The sequence below is a fragment of the Denticeps clupeoides genome, chromosome 12 (assembly GCF_900700375.1).
Source record: "Denticeps clupeoides chromosome 12, fDenClu1.1, whole genome shotgun sequence".
Taxonomy (NCBI): Eukaryota; Metazoa; Chordata; class Actinopteri; order Clupeiformes; family Denticipitidae; genus Denticeps; species Denticeps clupeoides.
Window position 1 is genome coordinate 16,809,025 of NC_041718.1, and position 25,534 is coordinate 16,834,558.

A 25,534-nucleotide genomic window follows, 5' to 3' on the forward strand; every position below is an offset into this window, starting at 1 on the left:
TCTTTAGTAAATGGTATTATCTATTAAAAAAAAAAAATTAAATTAAATGTTGTTCCATCAACTCCATCAGTTTATCCGAATTTTATCTTTAAACGTAATGCAACGATTTCCCACCGGCTGACAAACAGCTATGCTGCTTAAATAATCTTATATCGTTGATATTTTATCGTGCATTCGTAAATTCGTTCCAACGACGAGGCAAGGAACGCAAACTTCGGCCAGCCAATGGCAGAGCAGGATCGCCTGGGGCTCCGCCCACAAGGCGGGGCCCGCGGACGCCTCGCCGCCCTTTGCGAAAAAAAAACCCGCCCAGCGCAGCGGCGAGAGCGAAAGCCCCACAGTGGCGCTGGTTCTGCCGCGAGCCATGGGGTAAGAGCCGAACCGGGTTCGTTGCAGAGCGGTGGTTCCAGCAGCCTCCGTGCAACAGGACCGGAACCGTGCGGCACCTCCTCTCCTCCCCTTCGTCGCCGCCGCCGCCGCTCGGTGACATTGGCCTCGCTTCGCGACTGACTGTTGACTGGACGGTTTTGTTTTTTTTTTTTTTTTCGTGCCTTCGCGTCGCGGCGCTAGTTAGAAATCACGCAGCAACGACAACAGAATCTCGCCGGCGACGTCTTCTGAAGTGGTAAGAGCTTCATTACTCTGTTTTTTTTAATATATACACCAGGGTTACAAAGGCTGACTGTTCATTATGTCCGTGCATTGTGCAGATTCACACAGAATATGATGATGATGATGATGATGAGCACTTTTCCTTTGGTGACCCTTTTTACTTTATAAAGGTGCTGGTTCTTGCCACTCATCGCAAGGTCGTTTGCCTCAAACAGCGCAGAACCTCCTAATATTAAAAGTCCTCCCTTGTCATATACCTGGATGCTTGATTCACCCAGCCTGCCATGGCAATTTTGACACTCCATATATAGGCATTCAAGTGCGTTTCACAGGTCCCAAGCTGCTCCTCAGCATCTTATTTCCCCTTCTCTAAGCAGAAGATGGAGATCCAGCACTCAGCACAGTGATTTAATGGTCGCCAGGCTCCCGGTCCCGGCTCATGAGTCACTGCGTGGCCTAGGATGGGCCGTGATGGTGACAGGCCGACACGGCAGCGCCGCTGCACCACGATGGGCTTTCACCAGATGTTCTGTGCTTGGCTGAACGATGGGCTCAATATGGTCCTGACGCGCCTCTCGCTCGCAGCCAGCACCAGATTAATGCATCTGATGCCGCGTAGCATCTTAGATACAGATAGGCCAGTGGTTGCCCAGTAACCGGATTCCACAGCAACAGCAACTTTGATGTGAGATGCACACACACCCTCGCACAAATGCTCAATTCGTGGACAGGTTGCCTTTTTTCCCTTCATTTTCATCGTCACAAGCTTTGCAATGTACTGTTGCAAAGACTGTGTATGAAAAGTCATTATAAAGAAAATGAAATGTATTAAAGCTCATTAAAAAGAAACTGACGAATGGAACTGGGCGACGGAATAGTGTTGGCCATGACGGTGCAATGCTGTAAATTCTTCTGTGCTTCAGACATTGCAGGACGTAAATCATAAATCACAGCATTTCATTCATAAAGCTGAGAAAAAGACTGAATTCACTGCTGCGTTCCCTTTGTTTTTCTGCTATAAACAGTTCCTAACATGCATATAAGCATCGATAAGCATGATAACACTGATAATAGATACTAGCATACTGATTATGTAAAAGAGGTTTCCTGATATTTTGACAAGTTGTTCGTCTGCTGCATGATCACAAATACCAAGCTGATACATATGAATTATTATGCTGGTTTCAGTTCAGCGATGCTTAATGTTTTGCAGTCATCCATAATACACATCATGACATGTGTAATCATGTGAGTGCTTGCAGATTGCTGCATGGCAGAAACCCAGTACTGTAGTCCTACTGGTAAGACAAGCAATGTTGTTGATACATGGATACATCTTCGATACACTGTCGATTGCAAATTCGATATACGGTTGTCGAATCGAATTCCAACACACCGCTGCGTTCAAATTACAAAGTGCATTGTTTCAGGGGACTGTGGTGCTTCTGCAGGTGGGTGGATGCTATGGTCTGAGGAGACAGGGAGCAAAGAGATTTCGACTGGGGTGAAGAGCCCTTATTTTGGGGGTGTGGTGCCACCCCCCACTTCGACTGCAGGTGAGTCTTTTTTTCTTGTTTCTGGAAATTGAATCCAATAAAACGAAATGTTCAGTGGTTGTTATGTTACTGGTGTGTCAGATGCTTGCCATTGTTGTAGGCATCCAGTGATGTGATTGGTTGGAAAAGAGATTACTGTCATCGCTATGCTCCCTTTAGAGAGCTTTGCAGCTTGTAGTGGGGAAAGAAGAAGATGTTTTGAAGGAGTCATGGATCCTTCGGAACTGATGCCGGAGTCACGCCGTGGCCTTTGGCGCAATTAATAGCCTCTGATTGGGCGAAGCGGGGATAAAAGGCGAGCCCGCTGGCATCTGAATTGGGTCCGTGGTGGAGCTGTAGGCCTCGGACCTTGCCGTTCAGGGAGAGAGGTGCCGCCTGCTAAATGGCGGCACCCTCCCAGACTAACTGGGCATCTGTTTTCAATTCCCTCCTTTATTGCCGAGGTTCACGAGCTCTGAATTGACTATAGAGGCTTTTCTTTTTTCTTCTTTGCTCTCCCTGAATTTCCCACCATTGTGGTCTTAAAGGGACTTTCCAGTAGAAAGCCCTTTTTTCTGGCACCATTATAAACATACCAATCCACGCCGATCAAATTAACCTTCGCTGGGTAATAAATACCCAGTTGAGAATAAAGGCAGTTTCTTTTTACTGCTCTTTATACATCCTGTTGCAAATACTGCGGGAGATTAGCATTGCATTATAATAATAAGGCAAGAGGTGCAAGAATTCATTAAGCTGTTGAGCATAATTATCTCTTTACCAGTGGAACAAGCGTGCTCAGAACCCTTGCAGAAGCCTTGCACACTATATACTGCAGGAATGCGTTTGTTAAATATTGAGCAAAGCGCAGTTTCCGCGTAAAATAGATCGTGTAGCAACAAGGGACCCACCTTTTTTTTTTGTGAGCTCGTGTTCCCCTGCCTTTTAATGTTTGCTGCACTGAAAAGTGCTCATAGTGTGAAAAGGCCAAGCAGTCAGCATGACGACATTTATAATTGGCCATTTGCTGTGCAGAGACGCACGCAGAGCCTGAGCCGGAGTTAAAACGCTGCTTCATGGTTTTATCGCTTCTTCTATTGCGGGGATATATGCATATATAACATATATCTAATATTTTGACATATATATATAAAGCATTGCATTCTCCTAGGTACAACATTTCTGCAGCTTTGTATTTCATTTAGATGAATTATGTGAGTCAGAGTTTTTTTTATGTTGCCTTAATCAATACAAATAAAGCACATAACATGAGCACAACGGTTGCATTCTGCCTTGAGGCCCTCTGAAACTGTCACCAAGTCCCCCTGTTTCAAGTTACTCTGCTCTCGTAATAAACTGCGCAGTTGTGTGTCCAGACAATGGCGTTCTTTGTACCAGAGTCGCTGCCTTCTAGTCCAGTTGTGACAGCTCCATGCTCGCCAACTGTGCGTCAGCACCAGAGGCTGTAGGTCCGATCTGTCTGCCTGTTTACTCCCTTTCGTCGTAATGCCCAAGTTAGAATGGAGTCTGTACCTATAGGGGTCGCGTTCTTCTTTCTGTGGGCATACCTTCATCGGAGGCTATTTTCAGCAAAAAAAAAAAAAAAAAAATGCAAATCTGAAAAGCTCGATAATTATCCATGGTCTAGGAGCCCTGAGTAGCAGAGATTGTCCCGACATCAATAGCCTCTTCAGATTCCACCCGTCTGGGTGAGTGGCTGTGAGGAAGCTAGTTTGGAGAAATGCTGCAGTTTGTCGCAGGAGGAAAATCTGAAACCATTTGGAGCAACTATTTGAGGTTTGATGAGAGTGAAGGACACTTTCTGACAACACCACCCTAAACTGATCTGGCCATAACCTGAAATGGCTCTATGAATGAGCATACATGTCTGAATCAGCTTAATCAACCTTAACCTGCCAACTCCCTGGTTCAAAGTCTGTGCAATTTCCAGTAGTCCATCTTAACGAAGATGTGGGAAACCTTCAATGAAAAATATGATTCTACAACTTCTATCTATGAGCAGAAATGTCAGTGTAAAGATTTAGTTTCGATTATCCAGTTTGTTGGTTGGCTGAATCTTCATGCCGTACCTCCTGTATTCTCTACCCAGGCTACACCTCTTCTGTTTTCACTGTGTGAGAACTCCTGGTTGGTCCGCATTTATAGTGTATTGAATCTGTGCATAAATGAGAAATGTCATTCTTTCAAACGTTCTAAGAAAAACGTCTTCTTTTTGGAAAGAGTGACCATAATATGTTGGTGACATCATTACAACAATATTTGACATATAAACAAATTAATGGAATTTAATATTTAATCAGAACACAGGCTTGGTTCCCTATCCTTGTATTTCCTGATTGGTAATAGACCATATACTTCAAATATTTAAATAAACGGCTGTACGGTCAAATGTTTAACTCACATTAGGATGTCATAGCTATTCTGGTGGTTATTCTGTGCTTTTTAAAGTTATTAGCAGGTTTAGGACCTCCCAAAAACACAGCAAGAGGCTTTTAGTAGAGCTGCTGCTCCAGCCAGAATGGTCCCCCAGGAGTTGGGTGCAAATGTGGGACTTCTCTCATCCTCTGATGCCTTTGGGTCCCGTCCAGGCATTGTGCATTTGGCAAAAGGCCGTCCTCTGCAGACGTTTCCCAAAACAAACCGACTTTTGCCCCGTCTTCACTGCTGCTGGTCGTGGGGAAATGCATCCAAACGTCGGCCCCATTATATACAGTCCGCCGTCAACCAGTACAATTCTGACCACCGGCACACGCTGCTTTAATGTGGCATTGGTAGGCTTTTATGAATGCCGAGTTTATGATGTACAGGGTTATGTCTTACGATGTGGTTACGGTCTGTATCTGTGCCACATCTGGCGCCGCACGGTCCTATCTGTAGCCCACGTACAAGTGCGCCGGGTTCCCGAGTGGGCGGCTTTCCCTCTCGGAGATTCGCCAGGAACGAGATCAACGCTGAGCCGTGCAAAGTGTGTGAAGGACGAAGAGAGAGAGAGAGAGAGAGAATCTCTGCATGGAGGTCAGATACTGGAGGCGCGCTGACCCTTTTCGCTTTAATCTGTGAATGGGTTTTGCACGCCTCGCCTTCGGGCGGGAGAATAAAGACCTCCGCATGACTGGTGCATCCACACACCTGTTCGATGTCCATGTTGTTTTTTTTTCTGAACGCCACGCCCAAAACCTCCTTGTTTGATTAATTCTGGCCGGATGGGATTAGTGTGATAGGGTTAGGGTTAGGGTTCTCTCCCTGAGGTGTAATTAAATGGATGCGTATTCACGTCCATGTGACCTCTTTAAAGCTCCTTTGGTTTTTTCTTTTAATTTGTGTTTTTTTTCCTGTCGCCCATTGCCTTTTAAAAGCATTGCATCGACATGCGGTGGAAAGCCGCCCTATATTTAGAGTTAACTAAAGCGGAATGGATGCTAATGCTTTCCTGGAAACAGCAAAAAAATCACTTTTTAGATACATGGATCGTGTTGTATAATCAGTTGTCACGGGGGTTTAACGCACTGTGTCTGTGTTGCCACTCATTAATCGTATAATGGGGCATAATACCATGAATTGTTTTGGTGGCACAAACTTTTCTGGTCTCACTCTGTATATTTGTTTTGTGTAGTTCAGATACAGTAACAAAACTACAAAAAGTGAAACTGATTACAGATATGAACTGATATTGTCCTACACTAAGCTGAATGTGGTGCTAAAATTGGTTCATAACAATGAACGTGAAGTCGCTGACGTTGTGGATGCTTGGTGTAAAGGTGCATGCAGCATCAGAAATTGTCCATAAAGGCAGACGAAGGAAGAAGTGCATGTGGTTTATTCAAACAACGAACATGAACAAAGGAACGCGGGACGAGGCCAGACAACTCGCAGTCAGGGCTCTCTCATGAAACACAGCACAGCAAGACCAGAAACTAGCTAGTGGGGAGTGTTTGTGGACAGAGCACAAGTGCAGTGTGTTGGGATGGCACCTTGATGGTTTGGGATTTGAACCCTCAACCTTCCGGTTAAGAGTACGCTTTTTCAGAGCACTAGGCCTTGGCAAGTGAGGACGTGAAGTTTGTCTGGAATTTCATTCATAATGGTCTTAAAAAGGTCTTAAATTGACCTTCTTGAAACCTGGTGTCAATATCATCTCATTTCATCACCCAGCTGTGCTGCTAGTTGGGTGACGGACACATTTAAATGCAGAAAAGGCACCGACATCACAGCTGTGCAGCGCAATAACTACCCGCTGGCCCGCGGGTTTCTCCAAATCGCTTTTATATTAAGGGCTAATCCTGTTTGTCTTCAGTAGCAGAGGGAGTTTGGGCACTGAGAGGGGTCTGTTGGATGGGAGCCTGGCAGGATTTTATTCGCCGCTGTTCTCCTCTCTGCAGAGGTCTGTGAGCGGGAGGAGAAGACATGCCGCCCCCGTCGGACATCGTCAAGGTTGCTATCGAGTGGCCGGGCGCCAACGCCCAGCTCATTGAAATCGACCAGGTTTGTGTCGGAGTGTGTTCGATTCCTTAAGTTCTCAGGGATCCAGTAGTTAACACCCCGTCCAACCCCAAAAACTCTATGTTTTTTGGTTTTCTTCTCTATTATTGTCACTACATAATAAAATGACAACACATTGGCATTTTTTTGTACTTTGTGCTCTTTTGGCAGCAAGCTGTATACTGAATCTATTACAGGACACGTGCAATTAACTATTAAATGTGAGCTTTTAAAATGAAATACATTTTGTTTTGTGTGTTTTTTCCTGTTGCAGAAAAAGCCTCTTTCCTCGATCATACGTGAAGTGTGTGATGGGTAAGCCGTCTGTCTGTGTGTCTGTCTGTCTATATCCGCCTCCGCCTGCTCACCCACTCACTAGGTCTGCCTTTTAATGATCATTTCATTTCATGACAGTTACAGACGTCTGATTATTAGTGTCATACGGCTCGGGCTTATGTAAAACACCAAATGTACTGCCTGTTCCCGACAGGAGGACGATTAGAAATAACACACACACACACCAACACACATTTTACTCTGTTAAAAGAGACCACATAACTAAATTCAGGGAATATTTTCAAGGGTGTTAGATGGAAATAAACGTCTGGAAAAAAAGGTTCATAGGCATCATCTCCCCACGTTTGTCATGGGGAGCTCTGAACCACCCAGAAGGTTTTTTTAGACGGAGGACCTCAAAATGAAACTCTGGGCAGACTGACGTTGCACTGGTTGTCTAATTAAAAAGAGACTGGGTTATAACGCTGGGGAAAGGTCCCTTCTATAACTTTGTTTTTTCAAAATTATTCCCTGGTGAGGCAGCTTTAAAAAAAAGCAATATTCCTGCCTTGTTCCTACACTAATAAAGGAGCGTTAATGGTCCACAGATGGTAGCCAGACACAGCACTGGAATACTTTGCTGCTTATATAATCAGTCTAATTACCTTCCCTCTGCCAGTCCAGCTTTTTTCCCATAATGCCTTTCTCTCCCTGTTTCTTTTTCTTTCGTTCACTTTCCGAGTAAGCGCGTTGTTCATTGTCCCTCCCGGTCTGTGCTTTATGTGGCTTTAAGGCTCCCTTTTTCTCAGGATCGGTTTCTCCATTCTGCCCCTGTTCTCCTTGCCTCTGCTTTTTAACACAAACGCCCACAGAAGGTCTACATCCCTGTCAGTCTCCCATCTGTGTCATTAACATGCATCCATACGGATGTATATTTGTAGGAAAAAGAAGAGCAGGAAATGTGTTAAATGTCAGAACGTCATTTGGCCACTTTCTGTGAGGTGTTGGAGCCCAGCTGAACGGGAACATATATCACCCATTCTTGAAAAATTAAGTCCTACCAAAAAAAAATGAGCATAGGATTAACATTTACAGCACCTATATCCAGAGCGACTTAAAATCAATAGTTACAGAGACACTCCGGGTTAAGTGTCTTGCTCAGGGACACATTATTAGTAAGTGGGGTTTGAACCTGAGGTTCATAGGTGAGTGTCTAACACACTAGGTCACCACCCCACCATAGCGTAGCATATAGATGATAATTGATGCATTAAAATGGAATCTTTACATGGCCATCTTTACACTGTGAATAGCCACCTCATGTGGGGTTGAAGTGTACATTTTACATTTACAGCATTTACCAGACGCCCTTATCCAGAGCGACTTACAATCAGTAGTTAGAGGGACAGTCCCCCCCTGGAGCAACTTAGGGTTAAGTGTCTTGCTCAGGGACACAATGGTAGTAAGTGGGATTTGAACCTGGGACTGGGACACATTTTTCTGATTTTTTCTATTAAGTCTGGACATTGACAGGTTATACAGATGTTTTTAGGAACGTGTACTACTGGAACATTTCTTGTACTCAACGTTCTGATTTGATACTCCTTTAGCTTTTAGCATAGCTCTTTATGTAGATGCTATGTTGAATAATGAGAATAAATATTATTTATAGCCTGTATAAATATGGTTGGAAGGTGTAATACATTAAAGAGCCATTAAAAAGCACCTGCTACGTGTCAGTGTTCTAATCAGCATGTGTAAAAGTGATGGAAGTTACCCCGCTCTCTGCGGATCTCTGTAGATCAGGTCTGCAGGACTGTGGGCCCGCGGTGTCGGCCGTATAGGAGCAGAGGTCAGCCGAGTGCTCCTATCTAAATTAAAGCCTGCTTGTTGAGCATGATGGACTGTGTGTGTTGTCTCTCTCTTGTTTCTTTGTGGCAGATGGTCTTTGTCTGGGTCGGAGCAGTTTGCTCTGCGCTATGCTGACGGGCCACAGCTTTACATCACTGAGCAGGTGAGGTGGTGCACACCTGCGCGTGACCCCGAAAACACTATGGTATTCACATATCATCTGATCATGTGATCATAAAAAAAATTTGCCCTACATTTGTGAAAAGTAAAAGTGACGCTACAGAATTAAACACAGACAAATAACAAGTGAAGCTAATTGTTTCTTGTTGTCCTTTAATTATTATAATTTTTTTGTAGACACGCGGTGAGATCAAAAATGGCACCATACTCCGCCTGGCCATCTCACCTGTAAGCCACCGCCTCTCACTGCCATATGAATATGATTCTCTGTGTATGTGGGTGTGTGTGCCCTGCAGTCTGTTCCCTGTAACTGCGGATTATGCTAAATTTACAGCGGTGTAATAAAATGGTCTTGCCAAAGGTTGTTAGCTTAGTTGGCGACACAAAACCTCTGTGCAGCACTCTGTGTGGTTATAATGGCTGTTATTATTACACCATAACACTTCACTTTGTCTTATAGGATATGAATATTTGGTACAGCAGGGTAGTGTATTATTTTTTTTTTTCCACCAAGATGCTTAATGGAATGTCTTAAGATCTGGAATTGGTAGACTAGGGCAGTGGTTCCCAAACACTGGGGGCGCAAGAGGTCATAGTGGGTTGAAAATGAAGTGGTTGTCATTATGATACAGAGCAATCACAGTACCCAGTACACACAACAAAACATGTCCTCTGTCTTTAACCATCACCCTTGTTGAGCAGTGGGCAGCCATGACAGGCGCCCGGGGAGCAGTGTGTGGGGATGGTACCTTGCTTGGTGGTTCGATTTCAAACCGGCAACCTTGTGGGTCTGCTTCTTTACCCACTAGGCCACCAAGTTTGGAGAAGTTATTGGAATCCCAATAACATACCCAATTTTTGTAGAATCCAAATCAGGACATATTTGTTGGTCCACATTTAAGCTCATTAAGGTTTTTCATTAAGGTATAAGTAAGGAAGCGGACCCGTAATCAAAAAGTTGCCCTGTGCAAGGTCCCATCCCCTGGGCACTCGTCATTCCTGCCCACTGCTCCCTCAGGTGATGGGTTAAATGCAGAGACCACATTTCACTGTATGCACTGGGTGTTGTCACATGCGACAATTAATCATTTGATTAATCAATTAATCAATTAATCACTTCAATTAATCACAATGATTAATATGGTGGCCTAGAGGTTAAGGAAGCTGCCCCGTAATCAGAAGGTTGCCGGTTCGAATCCCGATCCACCAAGGTGCCACTGAGGTGACACTGAGCAGAGCACCGTCCCCACACACTGCTGTCCGGGCACCTGTCATGGCTGCCCACTGCTCACTCAGGGTGATGGGTTAAATGCAGAGGACAAATTTCACTGTGTGCACCGTGTATCGCAAGTGACAATCACTTCACTTAAGAATCATTTTCACTTCATATTTACCTCTGAATTAGCTTTTATTTTCTGCAAATAAAAGTCTGTAATTAATCATTAATTATTCTTATTAAGTGTGAATACAGGTAGAAGTTGGGTTTGGGGGTCTGGCTTATCTTGGAAAAGGCAAGGGGGGCTTCAAGGAATGTTGGCAACCCTTATCTAAGTCAATTGGACAAGTTGACAGTGTAAAATCCAGCCGTCAACTTTGCATTATACATCCTCTGTACTGTAATTCCCAAAAGTCCTCCCAAAAGACAGTCATGCTTCCTGAAACGCATTAAAATACTTTACTAAATCGCCAGCATCTCTGGTTGTGGTTTCCTTTGATTTAGTCCACTTTGGTGCAGTGAGGCAAAAAAAAATTAAAAATACACTGGCAAGGTCCCTGTGGCAGATGGAGGAAACAAGAGAAGTGTTTATACCACCTTACTACATCATCGGCTGCCGCTTCTTCGTCCCTGTGCATGTCACCGCGGTGAATAATAAGACCCCTGCCTGCCTTGATCAACTTGGGGTGACAGTTTTGGGGTTCAGCTGCGCATGCCGCTGGGAGAATTCGCTCCCACTGCTACACCTTTAGCTGCTTATTAAGATGTCTGACCCGTTTCCATTGTGGACTAAGACATTTGCAAAAAAAAGACACACAGAGACAGGAAAAAGAAACATCACTTGTCGACTTGTGCCTCTGTTCTGTCGTAGACATTCACCTACTTGCTCTTTTCCAGCATTGCGTGTCAAAGTCCTGTCGACATGATGTAAATATGTGGGCAATGCTGGATTATAGTTACATTACAAGATTAGTGGTTTGAACATGCAGAGGTTTAATCTTTGTGGCTGACTGCTACCTTTTAAAATGCATTAACTGATGCCAAATATACTGAAATAGGTTGTTATTAAAGCCCATTATTCATGCTTCAACATGATTACAGGCCATTTATATGGGGAGCAAAGGTTTCCAGTCTTACAATAAAAAGACTTGTAGGTATTCAAGTTTTTGCTGTGATTGGCCTGCATTTGAAGGGTTTAATCAGTGGCTCTTCCAAAAACTCACTGTGGACATCCCAGACACCCCACTGACATTTTTATGTTAATTCTTTATTGTTTATCTTACATTTGTTTGACACATTTTGTATAAAACTCCTGGAGCTTAACCTGCTGTCTCTTCCCTCCGTGCTCCCGAGGGCCGGGCGGCAAGGCAGCTGCTGGAGAGGATCCAGTCCCACGGCATCGACGCCCGTCTGGAGGCATTGAAAGAGCTGGCCAAGCTGTCAGCGGACCCCACCTTCGCTGGCGAATTCATCAACATGGAGGGCATCGGGACTCTGGGACGGCTGGTGGAGAGCGGCACGCAGTGAGTTTGGGCCGATGACTGGTCAGAGGTTTCGTTCGGCCCCTCGCGGCAGCAATATGTGGAGTTTTCCAATCTTGTTTTCATTATGCAATAAAGACCATTGAAGAAATTTCGCAGCATTTTGCCACCTGTATTTTCAGCAAGTACTCAGACTGCAACTTTATTGAGATTTAGGACTTTCTCAATATTGGATCTGAGCTTCATAAATGATGCAGAAATTGTCAGTATCTGCCTTAAAACCATGAATTTGTTTTAAAAAAATAAGCTGGGGTGATACTGGTATAACAGTTGAATATTAATAACTCTTTTCATGTAGAACAATAATCAGAAACTGCTTTCAATGTTGCTCTTTAAAATACTGGAAGCCTGTACCCAATTCACCAAATTATGCATTAGATGATCTTATTAAGATAATCCGTAAAATCTGAATTTAATCAGCTAATAAGCAAGTTGTTTTTCAGAGATGTGGATTCTCTTATGTAAGAAACTCTTTAGTCTAACATTTGAAGTGTCACATGGTCATAAAAAAGTAAAGTAGGTAATAAAGGAATCATGAACTGGGAGAGAAACTTCGGAATCTGGGCAGGCTCCACACCTTCATTTTTATTTTGCCTGTTTTATTGAGATGCTGCCCCAGTTTTCTGGCTTCTGTTTTGAGTTGCACTGAAGACAATACAGCAAGTAAACCAGCCACCGTGATCTGGTTGGAGATGCGTATAGCAAAAAAAGCACAGTCTTGGTCCACATAATCCATAATATCCGTCTGGCAACCTGCATCTGAGATTTCGTGCAAGTCTTTGTCAACATTGGCTTTTGCTCTCTCGCTCTCCTGAAAGGCCAGCTCTCTGCAGCCTGTTGTTTTCCCGTCCCCAGCTCAGCTGTGCTGAGTTTGCACAGTCGCCATGTGGCTCTTTGTCTGTCAGCCATCATGCTCTTCATCGCTTCTTAAAGTTTATCAACAGATAAACATGCATTTTTATGTACAGTTGATGCGTCAGAAAAAATGCATTATGTATCTCATGGCATAGATATGATAATGATTCTTATCATTCAGCAAATTATTTAATTAATCATGATATCTCAGTTGGTCTGGGAGATTATAAAATTGATCAATTCAGTGGGAAGCGGAATTAAACTGTGTGTGTTTCTGTGCTCTCTGCACTGGCCTGATTCCTTGATAGGACAGGCTTCAGCTATTCTGGAGCCCAATTTGGTTAAGAAGATGGAAGGGTGAGTACTTTGTGTCCTCCAGATCAGTGCAATAGTTAAAAAAATGTAGTAATATGATATTTTCTAATGAGCCAGGCTACCTGAGGCCAGACCAGACATTGTGCCAGAGGCAGCATTCTAATTGCTTTTTGCCCTCGGCCGTTTTTAACCCCGCTGTGAAACCAGCGCAGGTGGCTACCAGAGAGGCCAAGTGTTCTGACATGAAGCAGCGCTGATTATCCCGTGTCCATTTCCTCCAGTCTTTTAATGACTTCTGTGCAGCGATGGTTAAAAATCACAGTGAAAATACAGATTTAGCTTTTTCTCTCTGCAGTTTTGGAGAGATGCTGGCTTTCACCCTCACAGCCTTTCTGGAGCTGATGGACCATGGCATCGTGTCCTGGGACCTCATCTCCTTGTCCTTCATCAAACAGGTACTGTCATCCTCACTTTTTTATTAGAAACCAGAAATGTTGCCATGTGTCAGGTTAGTTTTTGGAATCATTGGATGTAAAAATAATTTCTTCCCAGAGGATGTTTTTGCAAAAAAATTATGTCCTGAGCAGCCATTCTGGGTGAATGTGATGTGCACAAAATGTATGAACTTCAGATGTCTACTGGGAAAACCAACACACTATAGATTGTTTGGGGATTTGGAGACTGACTGCCTCACACTTCACACATTTTGCTTTTTACATTTTATTTCTTTTTTTGGTCCTTTAATTGTTTGACCTCTGACCTCCCATTGCCTGTCAGAAGTGAGTGGGATGCCAGTTACTTAGCAACCTGTGATTTTGGATGGCAGTTGTCTCAGCTGTCTTCTGTCTCAGTGCCACTGCCATGGTCATTTGAGCCCACGAGTTTGTTCATTAGGGCTCTGCTCTGTATATCAGTATCAGAATGTATGGTTATTACACTCTGTGTGACATTTTTTCATTGTGAAACGTGTGTTGTCACTATATCATTAAGCACACGCCAATACCCAGCTACATAACATACTGTGACCCCTAGATTATGAAGTATGAAGCGGTAAGCAGCAGTCTTTTACTACAGAGATTTTTATTTAATTGAATCTGATTAAAGAAAAGGCATGCGGTATAGTAATATAGCTGTATAATGTGTATACCAAATAACGCCCAGGCTGTATTTTTCCATGTGTGGTTTCTATGTGTGGTGACTTTTTGATTGACCTTGCATGTTTGTATTAAAATTAAACACTGCAAAATAGTTATAGTTAGCGTTAATCATCATTCTGAACTAATGCACATTCCCTAAGGTAGCAAAACAATCTCTGTAACCATAGAAACTGTTGAAAGAGATGCAGGTCTGGGTCTAATATAGTCTGATAGAATAGTCTAATTCTAACAAACCAAAGACGCCGCAGAAAAACCCTGTTATCTGTTTTCCTTTTCCATATTCTTTAAATCATAGAAATGATTTAAAGAATGATGGTCATCCTTGTCTTTGGCCTTTTTACCTCTCTTATCGTTATTGCAACTTTCTTCTTTTTGGTCTCCTCAATAAGTCCTTCCATAAACTCCAACTTCATCAGAATTCTGCAACTCACATCATAACTTGTGCTCTCTCAAGAGAACACATTACTCCAGTTCTACAACATTGTTTGCCTTCTGAACTTCTAATTCTCATGTTCAAGTGCATCCATGACCTTGGCCCTCATTATCGGTGTGACCTGCTTCATATTGCCACCGCTTCCCACTCTTCTCAGATCTTCCTCTGCTTATTGTTCCTTCTGTCCGTCTTATCACCATGGGGAACAGAGCTTTCAGTCGCTCTGCTCCTCGTTTCTTTAACTCACTCCCCCAGTCATTAGGAATATAGTGTCACAGCTCAAATCAGACTTGTTCAAACTGGCCTATTCAATTTAAAGATAGATTTTAATTGTTGTCAAATATTGTTTACAGTTTTTATTTTAGTTTATTGTTTACCAACTTTTTTTAGAAACATGCTCTTAAATAAAATGTATTATTCTTATTATTCTTATGATTATTATTAACCGTACAATTGAGGGTTCAGCTGTTCTCATTTTGGAACAGATGTTGACATTATTGTAACAATGGAAGTCTTCATTTTTGAGTGATGAATTGGCTTAAGAATTCTATGAAATGCTTGACAATAATGAAATGCTTGACGATAAGGATAATTATCATGTGTGTTGGTGTGCAGATTGCCGGCTACGTGAACCAGCCCATGGTGGACGTGTCCATCCTGCAGCGTTCCCTGGCCATCCTGGAGAGCATGGTGCTGAACAGCCACAGTCTGTATCACCGCGTCGCCCAGGAGATCACCGTGGGACAGCTCATCGGGCACCTGCAAGTGTGAGCACAGACACACACACATGCACGCACACACACACAGAGGAGGCAGTAGGCTGAGGCTTACTTACACGCAAGCATGCAGACATGAAGTGGCTCGCAGGTCTGGGCCATGTAATTTTTTTTTTTTATGTGAACTAAATTAAGACAGATTTATTACAAAGCTCACATTTGCTAAAATGAACAATGTTTCTGTAATATATATTATAGCAGCTGCTTATGCCCACCTGCGAAAGAACAGTGCTAGGGTTGCTTGTAGGGTTTTCTCTGCATTAACAGGCTAATGCATTCTAACAGTGTTCTCTGGGGCTGATACTGCAGGTCCAACCAGGAGATCCAGACATACGCCATTGCACTCATTAATGCCTTGTTCCTTAAAGCTCCTGAGGACAGGCGACAGGTGGGTCCCTTCTCACACCCACAGCTCCCTCTGTGACGCAAAACGTATCGCTACCTGTGAATTTGTTTGCGTGTGTGTGTCAGCTAACCATAGCTGCCATGTAATACTCTACCTCCCATGTGGAGTTTGTTGTGAAAAGCGTGTATGCCAGCAGAATCTCCTGTGGCTCCTCCCACTGGGTTTCAGCCTGGCAGTCTAGCAGTCAGAGAGACCCATGAGGGAGCTTTTTTTATTATGGGAGATAATAAGACCTCAGTTCCTTTCTCCTACTTCTAATAGGGAGGACAGACGGTCCCTCCATACACATACACACATTTTATACAAGCACTAGCATGATCTGTTGCTTATGGCCTAGCCCAGAATATCGTACTTACCCAGTCATAACCATCGAGCAGTTTGTGCCGTGTTTTCCTGAAGGGTCCAAATGCAGCAGGCGAGTTGCCATGGGTAGTTGCCATGGGAACGGGCTTGGCAGTTGTAGAGTTGTAGAGTAGTTCTTTTGTGTGTCGGAAGTCTATAGGCTCTCTTTCATTGTTTTATTATTTTTGTAGTTTTATTTTTACCAGCTTTTCTCCAGACTCTATCTTTGCAAATTATTAATTAATTGATAAATAAATAAATAATTCAATAGTCTGTTCTGTCTCTACACAGCATTATCAATATAACTCTTAACAATTGATCGTAATTATCACGGCATACCTCCTGATTGAGTTTTCTAAAGATAATGGGGATTATTTGAATTAGAAGACATTTTACTTGTGTGACTTACTTTGCGGTCTGACTAATAGAAACCATCTCATTCCTGACCATGTCTTATGCTTGTCTCTTTCTCTTCCACTGCTCAGTAACCTGTGTTATAACACTAGTTTGTGCTCTGTGCTGTTGGACATCTGTGCATGCCGGTCCCTGTTCTGTGTTCCTCCGTCTCGTAGGCCGTGTAAACATGACCAATCTCTGTTTCCATTGCTGTCTCACCCTGCATCTCTGCACCCATCCTCACCACCCAGGAGGATTGTGCTAACCTTCTGTGAGTAACAATGCATGAAAAAGCAAAGGTCAAAGGCCAAATAAACAGTGTGTCTGTAGTTCCATCCTTGAAAAAATGTAATGGAAAATCTGCTGAAGGGATTGACACCATTCTTCCGAGCGATACTTTAATGCAGTTGATATTTTGATCTAGATGGGCAGATGGCATTCCAAAAATCTCCCATAGGTGCTGTTCATCTTCAGCCCATCCATTTGATCCAAGTTTTTCATTTGATATGTCATGCATCTTTATGTGACACTACAGTGATGGGACTGTGCAGAGATTCTGCATCCAAACTCTTACACATTTTCTCCCTATGTTTACTTTATTAACTCTTAGTTTCTTTGCTACTTAAACAAATCACTCTATCAACATCACGTCCTCCATCAACGGTGCAAGAAAGATTTGGAGCTACTTGGCCTGGCTTGAACAACCTCCTGTGGGGTGAGCTTTCTGTTCCCTGATTGGTTGTGTCTTCTCTCTGCAGGAGATGGCCGGCACCCTGGCACAGAAGCACCTGAGATCCATCATCCTTAATGTGAGTGCTGCAGCTGCAGGCACTGTCCCTATGTACCTGTATAGCGATGGGGAATGAGGAGTAGCTGGGGCTTGAGCCTAAAAAAGAAGTATGTCATTGATTTAGCTGCCAGAGAATTGCACCTTTTGTAAAATCGCTTGCAGCTTTTTGTCAAAAAGTTGAATTTTTTCCCCAGCATTTATCAACAGTTATGCCATACTTATTATTAGAACTTTAATTGAAAAAGAGCATATAATTTATCAAATAATACAAATGTGTTGGGTTGCCAAAAAGTTGACCATTCTCACATGCAGGAAATGAGTTTATATGTGAAATATGTACCTTCCATCTATAATGTAATTTTTGAATGTCCTGTAGCACGTCATAAGAGGGAATCGGCCAATCAAGGCAGAGATGGCCCATCAGTTATATGTGCTGCAGGTCCTGACCTTTAACCTTCTGGAGGAGCGCATGATGACCAAAATGGATCCTAGTGATCAGGTACAGTAGCAGCTCACAGCAGCTATTATTTTCTACCAAAAAAATATTTCACTATTTTACCTTTTGCTCCAAAGGCCCAGAGGGACGTTATATTTGAGCTGCGAAGGATCGCCTTTGACGGAGACAATGACCCCAGCAATGCAGAAAAAAGAAAGGCCATGTACACCAAGGACTACAAGATGCTGGGCTTCACTGTGAGTGCCACCGGCGCCACCTATTGTCCGGAGCATTCCACTGCAACACAGTTTCGGGGACTTCTGTATGACCGCTTGGCTTTCTGTCTGCAGAACCATGTGAACCCTGCAGTGGACTTCACACAGACCCCGCCGGGCATGCTCGCCCTGGACAACATGCTGTACCTGGCCAAGCTGCATCAGGACACCTACGTCAGGGTCAGACTACTACTGGTTCTAGAATTTCCCTTACAGTGCATTCCATTCAGTCCAGTGTAAATCACATCTTCACGTCACCTTGTATCCTACCAGTGCTTGGCAATTTCTGTCAGATGCACATACATGCACTGGATGTTTGTTTCTCATTTTTAACTTTCACATGAAACACCCAGTACCAGTGATGGCTTAGCATTTTCTTAAACATATTAAAAACATGGTTTGGGCCACAATTACACATACTTTGGCTCATGCTCAGAAGCGACCGGGGTTAAAAGTTGTTCTACCTTTCCCCCCAGATTGTTCTAGAGAACAGCAGTCGGGAGGACAAGCATGAATGTCCGTTCGGACGCTGTGCAATTGAACTCACGCGCATGCTGTGTGAGATCTTACAAGTCGGGGAGCTACGTAAGCATCTTTTTTTTTTCAGATGTTCACTTTGTGACACAAAAGGTCATAACATGGGAGACTGTTGCATGCTAATCTCGATTCTGTCTGTGCCATCCAGCAAATGAAGGATGCAATGACTACCACCCCATGTTCTTCACCCACGACCGTGCCTGGGAGGAGTTCTTCTGCGTCTGCATCCAGCTCCTCAACAAGACCTGGAAGGAGATGAGAGCCACGGCCGAGGACTTTAATAAGGTCAGCGTGTGTGTTACTGCCCAGTAAATCACATTTAGAAACATATCTTCCACCTCGCTTCAGTCTAAATGCAAACCTTAACCTTATTAACTTTTGCATGGAGCTGGAGTACATTTTCAATAATTTTTTATTGATATTTTGAATGTATTTTAATAAATAATTATGTAAAATTGGTGTTTCTGTGTGTAGGTGATGCAGGTGGTACGGGAGCAGATCACCAGGGCTCTGGCGATGAAGCCATCGTCTCTGGACCAGCTGAAGAGCAAACTGCGCTCCCTCAGCTACTCGGAGATCCTGCGCCTCCGGCAGTCGGAGAGGATGAGCCAAGACGACTTCCAGTCTCCACCAATCATGTGAGCCCTGAGCCCGCCTCCGCCGCCTGTAAATCACACACTTGTGCTCTGTTTACGCACCCTCCAGTCCGCCACTTCCAGCCCGTAATCGCTGGCGCCCTGTTTCCCTTCTGTTGACCTTTACTGCTTATGAAAGACTTAGCGCTGTGTGTCTGTGTGTAGTGAGCTCCGAGAGCGAATCCAGCCGGAGATCTTGGAACTGATAAAACAGCAGCGGCTGAATCGGCTGTGCGAGGGGAGCTGCTTCCGGAAACTCGGCAACCGGCGGAGACAAGGTTTGGATGCGGTTCGGTCCTCTGCATTGCAACCATACAGATTACATAATGTAGATCATATTCTGTGCCTAGATGGTCTCCAACAGGGGTCGGCAACCTTTAACACTGAAAGAGCCATTTGGGCCCAGTTTCCACAAAAGAGAAAGCACTGGGAGACGCAAATTCTTTTTGACATGCAACTGTTTTCTTATACTGTTTTGACTTTTATGCTATGAATAAAAGAACTAGGCTGCTGCTTGTGAAATGTTATTTATGTGAAGATAAAATACTTTTCTTTGCACATGTGCAGACTGCACATTTGTGCAGATAAAAAAAACCTGGCCGGACATGTTCAGGAAAAAGAGGAGATCTTGTCACCATAACTAAGCGGCACAACACAACTCATTTATCAACATAAAGTCAACACATGCCCACACTACCTTTTGCAAACAACTGTTTACTCACCCCAAGAGGCGTTGGTCTAATTGAACCAACTGAGTACAACCAACAGTGCTTGTGGGGGTGACTTATATTTTGAGCAACAAAAAATTAAATACGTTTTATTTTATTGTTACCAGATCACAATAACCATCAAATTTCAAATAACAACCAATGTTTCACAAGGAGGCACGGTGTTAGAATGAAAGAGCCTATAAGAACCTCTGCACTTGGTTATGATGTCTTAATGGTTGTCTTTATTCCTAATCCTCCTCAGAGAAGTTTTGGTTCTGCCGTCTGTCCCTGAACCATAAGGTCCTTCACTACGGAGACCTGGATGAGTCCCCTCAGGGGGAGGTGCCATTCGAAATGCTTACCGACAAGAGTGAGTGCCCTGACCTTTCACCAAACTGAGATATTAGTCCACATTAGTCCACATTCTGTTTTAAATGAATGTTTTTAATTTAGGCTAGAAAATGGTAACACGGATGCTTTTAATTTCAGTCCCAGTGTCTGATATTAAATCTGTGGTGACGGGGAAGGACTGTCCTCACATGAAGGAGAAGAGCGCGCTGAAGCAGAACAAGGTTCGCCCATATGACCCGGACTACCAGACCTCACTGTTCGGATGGAGGTCTTGTTAATGGTGTATGCCATGCCTGATTGGTGATTTGTTACTCTTGGTTTGCAGGAGGTGCTGGAGTTGGCATTTTCAATCCTGTACGACCCAGATGAGGCTCTCAATTTTGTGGCGCCCAATAAATATGAGGTCAGTTATTTATTGTGGTGCCTAGCTGACATTTTATGTCATGATTAGAATTTGTGACAGGGCTCATGAAGTTGTAGTTGAATGCTTCATGTTTTCTTGTTTAAATCTGTGTTTGTATTTGTGTGTGTGTGTTTATGTGGTGGGACAGTACTGTATTTGGACAGATGGTCTGTGTGCCCTGTTGGGGAGGGAGATGGGAAGTGACCTCACACGCAGTGACCTGGACACCCTCATTAGCATGGAGATGAAGCTCCGCCTCCTTGATCTGGAGAATATTACCATCCCAGAAGCTCCGCCCCCGGTGCCCAAAGAGCCGAGCACATACAACTTCACCTACAACTATGGCTGAGTGTGTTTGTGTGTGTGTGTGTGTGTGTGTGTGTGTGTGTGTGTGTCAGAATGGACCGATATGTGAGATGTGAACCCCATTCCTTTATAGATACTCACTATGGAAATGCTATTTTGAAATAAAGATGTCCTGAAAAAACTTTATGTAGAGCAGCTTATGAACCATTAGAAAGTTTGACAAACACTACAAAGACCTACGCTTATGGTGGCATTTCATGTTGTTTGAAAATTGCCTTACATTACTACCATTACTAAAACCCTTGTTTTACTCTCAAGCCCTGCAGTTTTAAAACAAGGAATTTTTCTACAGACCTCATCTGAGTCTATTCTGCAGGGACTGGGTACTCGCATGGGAAAAAATGTCTGCTTACACTCTACTAACCAGTTTTGATGTTTATTATGGGGAATAGAAGTATATTTTTGTATAGCTGACCTGAGATCAGTGGTTTACGGAGAGATTCACTATGAAAACATGGGATTGAAATTCAGAAATCACTTGAAGGATGCCCGGGAGTCCACCAGAGAAAGAATATCTGCTGTTACTGGCCAAAAACAAAATTCAAGGGTTTGCTACTCTGAATCTTCAAGGCAGTCCATTAGGAAGCAGGTCAATGATGTCACCCCCCATGCTGCCATATTATATTTACGTACACCTCATGGATTAGAATACATTTACAGCATATGATAAGGTCTGCAGAAAAGGTCTGCCGGGTCAGTGCTGGATGGGTGTCACTGCTGATGCTGTTTTCATTGCAGAACAACATCTTAAAACGTCTTGGTACAGTTTTACATGACTAAACTTGCTTTAACCATGTATTGGTAGTGACTTGACATGTTGTTAGTGAGGAAAATAACAACATTTAAAGCATTTTAATATGGTATTCATATATAAATCATAGTCTGTGTATATTGTGCTGCCTTATTGAAATACTTGTATTGAGTTTGTGTGAATAAAATGCAAAGTTTAACTGCTTGAAGTCTTTAATTTCCTTCAGGCTGCTTTGAATGATGCAACCGAGACACAATTTTACAAATACACACAACAACAACATTCATTATAATAAAGAATACTGTTTTTATTTATAGAGCATAGAGTGACGGGGAATACACAGTGGACATAGTACAAATCTGAAAGCACCCACCATGTAGGGAAGCTTCTACTGGCGCATTTTATAAATACATTGCAGCCCCAAAGGGAATTGCTCTGTTATCAGTAAAATTAATGGGAAATACTCAGTGGGTCCCGTTAGCCGCTTTCACATGCATGAGTCAATACCTAGCAGTAATCATGCTGACTGCAGCAGTTATGGCCTTGTGTTAGTTGAGGCTAAAAGGGAACTAAAAAAAACATTCCTTTAAGTACAGCCACCTAAAAACAATCCTTAACCTTGAAGTGTGGCTTCGCTTGCTAATGATGGTCTGGGGGGGGGAAATGCCAGCATCAGAACCACTCTGCGGATGTCTCTCCATCCCTCTTTCGGCACAGTCATCATTACCTCCTCATGCGTCTCTCGCCTCCCCTGACCCCCATGTGCTTTGTTCTGCATTCTGGGCCCTTTGCCCAAGCTGCCATTAAGATATTCCCAACATTATCTCACCCCTGTTCCCCACTTCCACCTGTATCAGGCTCATCGATATAAATTGCTGGTTGTCAGAGTGGTGTCCAAATAATAAAGTGGGTTTTATTAATAACTGGCCAACATTTCGGGGGAAGCCTGGTCTTTTTGGGCGAGATGGCATCCACCCCAACTGGTCGGGCGCCACTCAGTTGTCTAAAAATCTGTCTCTTAGTCTTAGATTAAAAAAACTCACCAGAGCTGAGACCAGGCAGTTGACAGGCTGGCTAAACCAACGGCCTGCCATTTGCGTAGAGCTGCCACCCACCTTATACGATATTGACAACGTAATGTTCTGCTCCTTGCTCTTATAAAATAAGAACCCCTACAAGAAACAGGAAGATTAATAATAAAACGCAGAAATATGATGACACCGTGTCCGTTTCCAGGGCTGGGTGTCTGTTTCAGCAACTTATTACCTGTTACTATCATTCCTACTGAACGTACCACCAGATATACCTCGGACATAAAAATAAGGTTATTAAATATTAGATCTGGTTTGATGTACCGCACCTGACTGAAACTTTAAACAAGTCCAGCCCTCCTGGATTCAGCTATCTACACCAACCTCGCTTAACTGGAAGAGGAGGTTGCATCGCAGTAATTTATAATGATAAACACGGATATGGATTTAATTCTTCTGAGATTCTCTATACAACATAACCTATGTAGTCTCACAATTATTATTTATAGACCCTTGGACATTGTCGGCAACTTTAACATCCACTGTGATAAATTAGAAGAATTGCTGAGAACAACATTCCTGTCTATACTGGATTTAATCTGAATTAAGAGGAATATAATGCAGCCAAGTTCATATTACATCATCAGAATAACAATTTGAATAAAAATCTAAATTACGTGACTTTCTTAAGCTGCATGGACAATTTTATCAAAGACGCGATGAATGTGTGTCTGTATTTCAGGGGCGTTGTTTAGAGAGCTAAGGCACATGAGTGTTCATGAGAAATAAGGCACCTTACCTCATATTTACCTCATATGAATCAGCCCTGCGTGGTCTAAAGTACCTGGTCTGGAAGGAAATAGTGAATTTCCTTCCAATGACTTTGTTGTTACAGATTCCAGTGGAATCTTGTTATTAGCTGGAATACTGGAAAGGTTGCACTCTGTTGCTGAATTCAATGCTGTAATCTCAGCTAATTTATTGATGTGTTATATATACAATTATATATATATATATACACACACACACACACACACACACACACATACAATATATATACAATATATATATATTAATACAATATTATATACTCTACCTGTGCCTTGAAATACAGTTTCATACAGATCCCCATAGTTCATTTTTACATATATATATATATATATGCAAAAATTTAATTATACTAAACTTAATTCATTGCATTAAAAAAAACTATAAAAATCTTTGTACACTCAACAAGTTGATGAAGTTATATTCAGGATATTTCAAACAAGACAGAGACAAAACAAGACATTCTGCAAAAAAACCGAATGAAACAAGAGATTGTACGGAAACGTCTACCACAAGACACGATATGTGAGGGGTGGTGAGAGTCCTTTACAATATTGCAAACATTGGGAAAAGTATAAACACAGTGGTCTTTGCAAAGTTCATTGATTGTATAAGTTTAAAAAATGTGAAGATAAGATAAGATAAGATAGGATACGATGATCCATAATCAGTCCCACAAGTGGGAAATTGACATTGTCATGGCAGAATTGGACAGTACAAGATAAAAGCTGCAAAAATAAATAGCATAAAAACCATGCTGACATTATAATATAAAAAGTTTACTATACAAATAAATACTCTTGAAACAACATAGTTACATACAAAGGTGGTAGTAGCCTAGTGGGTAACACACTCACCTGTGAACCAGAAGACCCGGGTTCAAATCCCTGAGCAAGACACTTAACCTTAACTTGCTCCAGGGGGACTGTCCCTGTTACTACTGATTGTAAGTCACTCTGGATAAGGGTGTCTGATAAATGCTGTAAATGTAAATGCAAAACAATTCACAAAACAACTTACTCGGGTAAGTTGTAGTTATGTGTTTCCCACACTAGGGGGAGTATTCACCCTGTCCCCCAAGCTCAGACGATGACATTACTTGACCTCAGCACTATTAACTTGTACTTGAAACATCAGGTATTATAATCTGATGAATGATGAGTTTTATCCCATTATCTGTTTATTGCAGGACATATTTCATTGCTAATGTGACACACGTGATGTACGGGTCCGGGACGCAGAAACACTTTTGGGTAAACCATGACAGCGACAGCTGCGTGAGCTCAGAGAGAGGGAGTGAAGCAGTGGGTGAACCGTCCCACAATGCGAGCTATGCGTCATGCGCACGAGCGCTGCAGCGACAGGACACCCTTGGTCACGAGTCACAACCAAGAGACTCCGGGGCACGGCACAGGAGGTGGACAGGGGGAGACAGTGCTGTCCTGCACTCGTTTGGTGGTCTGCATGTTCTTTTCCGCCCACCCTCTGGTGCTATTGTCCTGCTGGGTGTGACTGCAGGAATTCGTCTCTCCTTTGCCTTTATGAGTTGAGACAGGACTTGTATAAGCTATTCCTTGTGACCGTTAATTAAGAGCTCCCTTTTGCCAAATCATATCATCCACCCACATGCATCCATTGTGATTATGAACTGTTGCTTTTTTCCTCGTCTTGTCTCCACTAACTCTTCTTTCATCCCAAATCATGTTGTACAATTAAAAATTTTGTTCCATTGTATCTGGTATGTGGTCTTTTGTTTTTCTCCATCACCCCAGTGTCACTGCATGTCGCATGTTTTGAATGAGCCATGCGAAACCCAGGATTTCCTAGATCCCCATATATATTTTGCATTTCGCTGAGACTCCTGCTGGAATGCATCAAAAAACAATGCAATAATATTTTTTGCCCATTTTTGCATTGCATTGTTGAAAAAAGAAGCTTGAGCAACTCCGTATATTTATTAATTCTATCAACAGAATCACAAACCTGGATGATATGATTTGAGTTGTGCTATATGTAATTCCTTCCTAAAG

The 25,534-nt window shown here is 42.9% G+C and overlaps 1 protein-coding gene across 3 annotated transcripts; it reads left to right on the top strand.

Annotated features, from left to right (window-relative positions):
- The first annotated feature begins 296 nt into the window (after window positions 1-296).
- On the top strand, window positions 297-21,849 carry elmo2 (engulfment and cell motility 2). 3 transcript variants are annotated; one of them, XM_028998052.1, is made up of 22 exons: window positions 297-625; window positions 2,064-2,168; window positions 6,548-6,650; window positions 6,922-6,962; window positions 8,865-8,937; window positions 9,132-9,182; window positions 11,524-11,693; window positions 13,237-13,336; window positions 15,087-15,238; window positions 15,557-15,635; window positions 17,150-17,200; window positions 17,558-17,680; window positions 17,755-17,874; window positions 17,968-18,072; window positions 18,369-18,477; window positions 18,578-18,714; window positions 18,904-19,067; window positions 19,230-19,342; window positions 20,037-20,144; window positions 20,264-20,346; window positions 20,451-20,528; window positions 20,677-21,849. In XM_028998052.1, the coding sequence occupies exons 3-22, from the start codon at window positions 6,573-6,575 to the stop codon at window positions 20,875-20,877; spliced, it is 2,136 nt and encodes a 711-aa protein (XP_028853885.1). In that variant the 5' UTR covers window positions 297-625; window positions 2,064-2,168; window positions 6,548-6,572; the 3' UTR covers window positions 20,878-21,849. The 3 variants fall into 3 exon arrangements, with proteins under 3 accessions (XP_028853885.1, XP_028853886.1, XP_028853887.1); XM_028998053.1 differs by having other exon boundaries at window positions 15,087-15,232; XM_028998054.1 differs by lacking the exons at window positions 297-625; window positions 2,064-2,168; window positions 6,548-6,650; ... (5 more) ...; window positions 15,087-15,238; window positions 15,557-15,635 and adding an exon at window positions 16,037-16,662.
- Window positions 21,850-25,534: the final 3,685 nt, after the last annotated feature.